At 48.4% G+C, this 10267-nt stretch overlaps 1 protein-coding gene across 1 annotated transcript in view; it reads right to left on the bottom strand.

Moving 5' to 3' along the window:
* The window catches only part of LOC130380126 (tensin-4-like), a 10243-nt gene extending 1584 nt beyond the window's left edge, over positions 1 to 8659 (bottom strand). The window contains exons 1-10 of the mRNA XM_056587309.1: positions 8413 to 8659; positions 6450 to 6786; positions 5444 to 5745; positions 4714 to 4809; positions 4025 to 4153; positions 2613 to 2705; positions 1649 to 1726; positions 1349 to 1411; positions 523 to 697; positions 1 to 27 (exon numbers count right to left, since the gene is read on the bottom strand). The exon at positions 1 to 27 is cut by the window's left edge and continues 42 nt beyond it. Coding sequence (XP_056443284.1) covers positions 1 to 27; positions 523 to 697; positions 1349 to 1411; positions 1649 to 1726; positions 2613 to 2705; positions 4025 to 4153; positions 4714 to 4809; positions 5444 to 5745; positions 6450 to 6786; positions 8413 to 8659 — 1547 coding nt within the window. The remainder of the gene's footprint in view (positions 28 to 522; positions 698 to 1348; positions 1412 to 1648; positions 1727 to 2612; positions 2706 to 4024; positions 4154 to 4713; positions 4810 to 5443; positions 5746 to 6449; positions 6787 to 8412) is intronic.
* Between the last annotated feature and the right edge of the window lie 1608 nt (positions 8660 to 10267).

Here is a 10267-nt window from a genome sequence, read left to right as displayed (position 1 = left end):
GCCGGGTAGTGGCGCCGGAAGAACAGTCTGGGGGGGGGGAAGGACAGACCGCTGGGGTTAGAGCCGAGCACCAGAGAGGAAACCGCCCGTCCCACAGTAAAGCCAGTGGGGTTCCTTTATCACCGAATCAAAGATGCTGCCTGGCAGAGATTTGGCCCCCCCCGCTAATTATCGGTGTGTTTACGGCGAGGAAGGAGAGAACGCGTCGTTTAACTCGAACCGCTGTCCCGTTTGGCGGTTCATTGGGTTTGTTGCCTTGAGGTAGCCGGTGTTCGTTGACAACGAGATTGGATCACATTATAGACTGGTGTGTCCGGAGCTTCATAGTCTAGTCTAGTCTAGTCTAGTCTAGTGGATGAGGGGGGTTGACTCCCAGTCAAAAGGTTCCGGGTTCGAATCCCAATGTCCACAGTCTCTCTTGAGGAAGACTGACTTTCACTTTGATAAAAGCATTTGCCGAGAGTTTATGATCGGTACACAACAGTTCATTACAATGACCGAGGTTAGAAATCGACCGCATACTTTCTCTTGACGTCGGTCAGGGTGACCCCCTTCTGGGACACCCTGAAGTTGACGATGGTGGGGGTGATGCTGGCCTTGGAGTGCTTCTCTAGGGTGGCGGCGACGGCCTTCTTCACGGCACAGGGGCCGGTCAGCATCTCCGTGGGGACGGTGTTGAGGAAGAGGAAGTTGCTCGCTGTGGGGGATGAACACGAGGGGATTATTGATCGGAGGGGGGGTGTGAAGGTGGCGATGGTGGATGTTCAGAATGTTCTGTCGAAGGATCCACAGGCATATGGTGGATGATAAGAGTACCCTAATGTATGGAATGATAATTAATGTCTAACTAGTTGGTCTACTTGATGACTGATGTAGATTAACCTTAAAGTCCAGCCTAAAACAAATTATGAATGAAACAGGAAATTAAAGATCTGTGGTTTTTTTCACAGCTTTTTTTTCTTTTAAGTACCTCCGTACCTAAAAACTGTAACAACCATGCTCTCTGTCAACATTGTCTTGCTACAAGCTAAAGGATAGCCTTCACTCACACTGGGGAGAAGGTTAAGATGTAACACACATTAGCTAACTGTAATCAAACACTCACACTGGGGAGAAGGTAAAGATGCCACACACGTAAGCTAACTGTTATCCCACATACACACACACACACACACACACACACACACACACACACACACACACACACACACACACACACACACACACACACACACACACACACACACACACACACACACACACACACACACACACACGCACACACACACACACACACACACTGGGGAGAAGGTTAAGATGCAACACACATTAGCTCTGCCAATCTTACCAGTTTTGTTCTTGACGTCGGATTCGGTGCCGTCATGTGACTCATCTTCTTCTTCTGCCAGATCTGTGTGATATTCAGCCGTGTTACGGAGTGACAGGGAGACGCAGAGATAGACACACGCACAAATACACACACGCACACACACACATACATACATTCGAATACAAGCAAAGACATGCACACGCATTTCAGACACACCTGCATAAAAACAGACACACACATTCACATACATATGCAACTACACACACACGCACACACATTCAGACAATTGTACAAACACACACACGTGCATACACTTACCGTGGGTCTGTAGCAGTAGCTTGCAGGGTAAAGCGCACGCCGTCATTGTGTGTTGGTAGACCAGGGCAGATAGACTACCTGAGAAGGCATAATCATAAAAAACAGTCAATCATTTGGTATGAATTCTCTGGAACCAGAGATTATCAGAGATGATACGTCCCAGTGCGTCTCCTAAAGGCCATGAATCGGTTTTAATAAACAAGTGTTTATTGAGTGTTGGAAGTTAAACATCTCCATTTCCTGTGAATGAACAATGCACCCTGTTACCGCAGCTAGACCAGGGCAGATAGACTACCTGAGAAGGCAGAATCATAAAAAACAGTCAATCATTTGGTATGAATTCTCTGGAACCAGAGATTATTAGAGATGATACGTCCCAGTGCGCCTCCTAAAGGCCATGAATCGGTCTCAACAAACGAGTGTTTAATGAGTGTGGGAAGTTAAACATTTCCATTTCCTGTGAATGACCAATGCACCCCGTTGCCTCAGCAGGATTGCATTTCTACACCCAGGGGCGGCCTTCCCTACAGGCGGGTCAGGCGGCCGCCTAGAGAGCGCCATCTAGAGGGGGAGCGCAAAATATAAAATGCGCCCGAAAAAAAATAAAAAAAATTACTTATTGGCCACGTCTCCCCGTCAACAATCCCCCCCCCCCCCCCCCCCCCCCCCCCCGTCAACAATCGCTTCATACCCCCCCCCCCCCCCCCCCCCCCTCGCCTAGAGCGCCAAATGTGCTGGGGCCGCCCCTGTCTACACCCAGAGGGAGCGGATAAGAAATTGTCGACACAGGATGAGGTCACCATTAGGCCTGTGGAGGAACTCCGCCCTCTGAGCGCACGTCCGCGCTGACTTCATCTCCTTCCAGCCCTCCGCCCACGATAAGGCGGCGGGCTGCGTCGTCGGTGGACGTCTGCTGACAGCTAACATACAACCAGAGGCGTGAGGGAGCCGGAGCAGTATTTACCGAAGAAGGGCTCGTGTGGGGAGCCTCTGATCCGCACGCCCTTGGCCGACGTCTCGATGAGAAAGTGTCTCATCGCACCCGAGCTGCTCTCTCCTGTCATGGAGGAAGGGCAGGGCAACTTTATTGATACAGCGCCGTTCAAACACTCATTCATACTTCTTGACAAAGGGAGAAGTCATGTGTGAAACAATTGAAAGGACTCATTGAAGGAATCATTGATCGTAGATGACAAAAAAAATAACCAAATAAATATAGAAATAAATCAAATATATAGATAAGATGAAGATAAAGAACACACACAAAAATGGATTATGTAGCCCTTAAGGGACATGGAAAATGCGATCAATGTATTGAACACATGTTATTAACATCTAAGATCCGATTAATGCATCAAACACATCTTCACAACACGTAGGACTTGATCAAAGTATTGAACGCATGTTATTAACATGGAAGACTTCATCAATGTATTGAACACATGATAATAACATTTAAGACTTTATCAATGTATGGAACACATCTTATTAAAATGTAAGACTTGATCAATGTATTGAACGCATGTTATTAACATGTAAGACTTGATCAATGGATTGCTTATCAATAACAGGTTTGAGTAGAAAGTGTGCATGGGCCATTAAAGGGCCTGTCTATGAAGCTATGAGCCTCAGGGTGAACCCAGAATGACCCGTCTCCTGTTCTGAGAGTTGCCTCACATGTTGTCGGGTAGTGTCGGCAAGAAATATTTTTGGTCCTAACTTTTCCCTTTTCTTTCCCTTCTCCTCCCACCTCTTCAGGATTGGTCGTGTTCTCGTGGTTTCTTTTGTCTCGCTGAGCGTTAATAGCAGACACTGAGCTGGAGGGATTTGTAATACATTGTCTGCGGGCTGGCTGCAGTTCGTGCTCGATCATGTCCGAGGGACTGCTTGAGAGGTGAGGCAATCGTCTCTCTTTCAATGCAGAGACACTCTGGCTGCAGTGGTGTAGACTGTACTGCTATGAGTTGCCGGGGTTTAACACTGGGGTCATTGGCCCATAATAATATAAGTTGTGGGAGTAGTGGTTGTATTAGTAGTAAAGCAGTAGTAGTATAAATAGCAGCAGTATAGTAGTTGCAGTAGCAATAGAAACAGTAGTAGTTGTAGTGGTAGTAGTATCATCTTCATTTACGGATAAATATATATATATATCTGTTACATTTGATGTTAGTCTTTATTTGGTTAAATGTTTGTGTGTTTAAATGTCTGTGTGTGTACTCAGTCTCAGCCTCGTCTGTGCTCATACTAGTGTGCTAATAAAGCTGATTCTGTCCTAAAAATGCATCCACACTGCTGCTGTGGCTGTTCACACGCATGTCTCACCTTAACCCGGGTCAGAGGTTAGGTAGGGAAGAGGTCAGACAGTAAGAGGCCTACCTGCAGGACATCCAGTGGGGGAGACGTTGTAGGGGTCCACCTTCATCACCAGGCCGAAGCTGCCCCGGAAGGACGTGCTGTCCCTCACCACAAACACCCCAGGTAGCCTGTCCTTCAGCATGGCCTCCGCTGCAACGAACAATGGATCCCAGAGACAGCTTGAGGAACATGTGAACCTTGAAGCTCGCTCCGTGCCCATGTCAGGACCGCTGAGTCGCTCAACAGCTTCCGCAAAAGACTCGAGAGTCACCTTTTTAGAGTTCATCTAGACTCTGCATAGACTCTCCGACACCCCCATACGCATTTATTGTTGTACGTCCTGGCACATAATGTACGCACTTATTGTATGTTTTGGATAGAAGTGTCTGCTAAATGCCCTAAAAGGTAAATGCAAATGTGGTAGATACTGCATCCCTACTATGGTACATTTTCTATTGGAGGGACTGACTTTTTAAACGTACACTCCCATACCGGTTTCTCCGATTTTGATGTGGTGGGAGTAACATGAATTCATTTTAATGTCGTTGGTATGTTGGGGTTCTTTAAAAGGGACTGACTTTTTAAACGTACACTCCCAAACCAGTTTCTCAGATATTAATGGCAGTAACATGAATTCATTTTAATGTCGTTGGTATGTCTGGGGTTCTTAAGAAGGGGTGTACAGGAATGTGGGGGGTTTCTTGGCTCACCTTCTGCTCGGTTTATGTGTGGTCGGAACCAGAACTTTGATGTGTCCATGACAAATTTCATCGAGGGCTGACTTCCATGGAAATGGGCCTGGAAACCTAGAGGACCGTAAAAGTGTTTTAAGATCCGGGGTTCCTAAGGGTCAAGAAGGCACCAGAAGGGGCTCAAATGCTTTTCACGCCGCATTCCTGCTCGGACTAGCAGCATGAAAGGGCACACTCAACCACGAGCTGTGTCCCTGTCTCACAGTTATAAATTCCCAGTGTCTGAAAGCTCATTGACGGCTCAATGAGCCAATGGAGCTACAGGCTATAAAAAATGTTGGAGAAAAACGGTTAGCCTCAAGGGATGTCTCTCAGTAAATGGTAAGTGGACTACATTTATACAGTGCTTTTCTGAACAGTGGCCACTCAAAACGCTTTACAATATTGCCATTCATGTGCCCATTCACCCACCGACGGCGGTGTCAACCATGAAAGGCGGCAGACAGCTCGTAGGGAGCAGTCAGGGGTCAGAGGTGTCTCGCTCAGGGACACCTCGACACTCGACAGCTCGGAGGAGCCAGGGATCGAACTCGCAACCTTCCGGTTACCAGCCAACCCAACCTACCTCCTGAGCCACGTGCATGACCAAATAGTCTCTGCGTAAAAAGGAGAAAACTGTTTGAGGCAAGGCATGTCTTTGAGTCTTTTAAGGATCCCGAACAGCGCAGGCTCCGTAAAAAACACTCACCGTGAGGGAGTGACGGCTTCGGGGGCGTTGACTGCGGCGCGACCGGACGGCTGGGGTCCGGCTCTGTCGGCACTCCGTTGACCAGCACCACGGGGATGTCCATGAGGGAGCCGGCCAGTGACGCGGGGCTGCTGTGGCTGCCGTAGCCCTGGAGCCCCTGGCAGTGGTCCAGCAGTGAGGGCTTGGTCGGCGAGGTCCTTGTGTCACAGGACGTCCCGGACACGTTGCTGAAGGAGCCTGATATCGTCCGCGGGCCGAGGCCATCGGGGCTGTCCGCGTCCTCGCTGGCCAGGGACAGACAGCTGTACGTCGGGCGAGACGAAAGCGGGCATGGTTGATATCGAGGCACAAGCAACATACACGTGCATTTCAGTGTCAAATCACGAACCTCGACTGCTACTCCCCTCCCCCTGGCTGTATGTGTGAAGATGTGTGGTTGATTTGTTTTGTAGGAGCAGGATAGTCAAAGGTACTTGGTTGCACCCCACAGCCTGACCTGAACGCACCCTCGGATAAGTTTTCGATTTTTGATAACAGGTATGAGAATTCAGTGCTGGCCATAGAAGCATCTGCTACATGCCTTCATAGTCGCACAAATGCATAGATGTTGGTCTGATTTAGAATTGTAGAAATTGCTGCGAAGGTAGCCTGGATATTGCCAGACCAAGCTCAATCGTAGACTGCACGTTGGTCTGGGGAGGCTGCTGTCATTGTCTTCAGCACGAGAGGGGTGATCGACGGGCCTAGTTCAAACGACTCTGTACGCAATTGGCTGCTTCTCGTCGCTTCCCTGTCATCTTTGTGTTAAACCAGCCAATAGCGCGCCAAGGGGGAAAACCCAGCTTGGTGATTGGCTCCCTCAAAAACGTTTTGAAACCAGAAATAAATGTAATGCTCTGCTCCTGACCCTTCTGCAGGGCGAACTCAAATCGCTGGCAGAAGGGGCGTGGCTACCCAGTCTAATGAGAAGGATCCCCCCCACTGCGTACGCCTCCCAGGGCTTTACCTGCCCAGCATGTAGCTGGTGTCGGAGCCGGGCGACATGGACAGCATGGAGTTGCCGCTGTTCCTGTTGGAGTGCGTCCTGCGTGGGGACATCGCGTTGGCGAAGGCGTCGCCGTGCGTCGAGGGCCGCCGCCGCACGCCGCCGCCGCCGCCGCACAGCAACGTGGGCCTCGACGAGGAGGAGGGGGAGGACGAGAAGATGAGGGAGCCGTGGGGGCTGCAGCGGGGCGAGGCGGAGGAGGTGGGCGTGGGGATGGGAATGCTGCGGGAGGTGTTAGGGGAGCAGCTCCGGGGGACCAAGACGCAGCGGTACAGGTCCTCCTCTGGAGAGGAGTCTTCTGGGGGGGGGGGGGGGGGGGGGGGGAGAACGGGAGGCGGAGGAAGAGAGGAAAGGGGAAGTTGTGAAACGTTGGGTACTTCCACAGAAGCTTTCCGTCTTTAAAAGGGGGTGCCATGACGAGTGAGTGTGATTAGCCGTTACAAGCCTGTGTTTTAGTGACATCACAAGGGGAAGTGTCCGTCGAGATGCATGATGGATAGATCGGTCAGCCAGCCTACCCAGTGGACTTTACTGAGTGTTGCCTATCTACCCATCATACATCTAGTTTGAGATGTCACTCAACCAAGATGTCACTAAAACACAGATTTTCCGATTTTCAAACGGGTTGTAATGGCACCAGAGGTTAGGTAGGGAAGAGGCCAGACAGTAAGAGGCCTACCTGCAGGACACACCTGGCGGCATGATATCACCCCTTTGATGAGATCATGCACAGGATGACCACGTCGGTGCACTCGATCATGTAAGATATGGACGTTTTCTTTCATGGTTGAACGGGAGCATTTGGCCCTGGTTCAATTACAGAGCATTCCCATTGCTTCCCCTTACATGGTCGGCTATGTGACTGAAAGGCAGGATCGGTCTCTTGTTGCATAGATCGGTCCTAGATGGGTCTCAGTGTTGTGTTCCCTTAGGAACACAACGCAACACACCTGATGGAAACTGAAGCTCCTTCCAGCAGGTACTTACTTGCAGCCCCAACCCAGTTCTCCATTCCTCCCAAACACAAGTTCCAAAACATTGTGTGCCTGCTTTTATTCTGAGTTTAAACTTGCTCCTAGTTCACTATTCCACTTTATATTGTTTGATCTGCGTCAAGCTGGGGTCTGGCCTCCCATTACAGTTTAATGCATTACCCAAAGGCACAAAATGATACTTATCATTCTGACTAAGAAAATGGAAAATGGGTAATCTGCCGTAGCACGCTAGTAATAACCAAGTTTAATGCGAAAAACAAAAAAACAGTGAAGAACTCACACTGAGCGCTTTCTAAACATTTCCAAATGTGGACAGCGTGGAAACAGTTAAATTAAATGTTGCTCTTGCGTTTTGAAGAATATGAGCTGCTGTATTACAGCACTACATAAGGGCGTGTAATGCAGCGAGTTTGGCGGGCAATATATATGCTTTACAACAGGATATGCATGTGTGTTTGTGTGTGTTTACGACTGTCTGTCAGTCTGTGTGTGTGGGGGGATGTATGTGTGTGTTTGTGTGTGCGTGTGCGTGTGCCTGCGCTTGTGTGTGTGTTTGCGTGTACGTGTATGTGTGTGCACACTCGTGTGTGTGCGCACGCGCATGTGTGTGCATGTGTGGGTGCTTGACGTGCGTGCGTGCGCGCGTGCGTGTGCGTCGAGGTTGCTCCCTGCACCGGTGAACTCAGCTCAGGGCGTGGCTCTCCGCCTGGGCAGAGATCCAAGAGCATTCAAGGGGCGTAATTACCTGAGTGTGTAAATCTCAGCCCTAAAACACCGGTGAATTTCCATATCCCCAGGCTCTCCAGGTGCTAATAGCCAGGGTTCTCAAAGAGCCGTATGCGCCTCTAATTAAAAAGCGCAGAGCCGTAACAAATAAATACTCCCGATAAAGTAGCGGCATACTTAAACGGTTTTATTTATCGCCTCACCTGTGTTGGAGCTTACGTTGACGGGACTCGTCATCGGGAGGGGCTCGAACGTCGGATCCAATTCGAGGATGAGCTGGTTCAGGTTGTCCAGGGATGCTTCGAGCTCGGGGTCGCTGAACGGACTGGTGGAGTTTGGGTGACTCGGACTCGAACTCGTTGACCTCGGAGACGCGTTCAGTCGGACGGTCTGACCCACTCGCAGGACATGGTTGGGTATCACTTGGGACATGTTGGCTACTGCAAGCATGCCGGTGGGAAATAATAAACGACTTGTTGTCTGCAAGAGAGGAGGAAAAAAGCAGAAGTGAATGAGTTAGATCCATTTCACATCGTGGGCCAAACTCGTATTGATTCCTGATGCACCCATTTTCCCAGATTCTCAAAGGGTCTTTTGTTGTTGAACTTGTAACCTGAGGGGTGTAACATAACTCGGGTTGGGTTGTTGCTGCTGCAAGCACAGGCTTTTACCTTGGTTGAACCTCAATTGTGCATCAGGGTCACAAAAGGCTATTGTAAGAAGAGAGTGGGCCTACTGTATATGTATGGCCCTATATGTATGTCATCATCAGACAGTGTACCCATACAGGCACACTGAAACCAAATTATTATGACTGCTGTTAAGAGTGTGGATTTTAACCTTTTGGCCTTTGTCGACTTATCAGGTTCATATTTGATGTCATAAAGTTACGAGGTTAAGGTTGTATAACGGCTGAACCATTCCCCCCCCCCCCCCCCCCCCCCACCCACACCCTCAAACTACTCGTCTCCGAGAAAAGGAGTGGCTGATGCTGATTCACTCCAGCACCCTTTGGTTACCATGACGACAGACTAGTATTGATGTCAACACACTTTCCCTGCTGAGAGATAATAATAACAATACATTTCATTCATAATGACCAACTTAATGACCTCAAAGGGCTACAATGTACATTAAAAGAAATACAACATAAAAGACTAACTTCATTTTACTAGAGATGCTAGAATACTCTATGTATACTATGTTATATTATTTTCTATTATTGTATTATACTATACTGATGGAAATGTTAACCCTCTACATGTTTCTACACTGTTGCTTTTGACATGTATTATAGACCGACAGTTTACTTATGTATAGTAAGCCTATAGTATAATAGTATGGTATAGTATAGTATAAAGAAATTACAATCCAACTTCTGATTTAACCACATATTTCTAGAAGTACAATTAACTTTAAATACTATGGACCTGCAGAGTTCCACACAAGCCATCATGTGAAGGAATTCTTATTCAAAGGGACTTTATAAAGGAAACATAAAACAACATATATGATGAAAATATACTTAAGAAAAAAACGATACACACCCTACACCATATCCCATAATGCCCTCACTGAGATAGCACTCTGATTCCTTATCCACCCCTATAGCGGCCGTGCTGTAGATACATTCGTAAAAAAGAGGGTGCCTTACCTGTTGCTCTGTGTGCTGCTGCTCCTGTCTTGCTGAGTGGCAGAGGGTTGTATGGTGACTACCCTGGCTGCGCTCAGTGTCTTTATCAATGCCTCCCAACCCTTTCTCCTGTAAGCCAATAAGCTACCCAGAGGCAGTGGCAGTACGTTCTCTCGCTGCTCCCTGTTGATGAAATCCCCCAGCCTAGAGACACTCGGAGCATGACTCCATGGCCGTTGGTATTTTCCTTAGTATTTCACGGTCTGTGATTCATGGAGTGTTTCTACATGGGTAGGAGTCAGTCAGGGTTGATGCAACATTAAGGGAAATACTTGGTGTTTGTAATTGATTGGAAGATTGTGTGGTGTGTGTGTGTGTGTGTGTGTGTGCGTGTGTGTGGTTTTCTTTTTTCAGGAATGTGTATT

This window comes from Gadus chalcogrammus, chromosome 3 (assembly GCF_026213295.1).
Source record: "Gadus chalcogrammus isolate NIFS_2021 chromosome 3, NIFS_Gcha_1.0, whole genome shotgun sequence".
Classification (NCBI taxonomy): domain Eukaryota; kingdom Metazoa; phylum Chordata; class Actinopteri; order Gadiformes; family Gadidae; genus Gadus; species Gadus chalcogrammus.
Note: the sequence above shows the minus strand (reverse complement) of the source record. Positions and strands in the feature narration are given on the sequence as shown.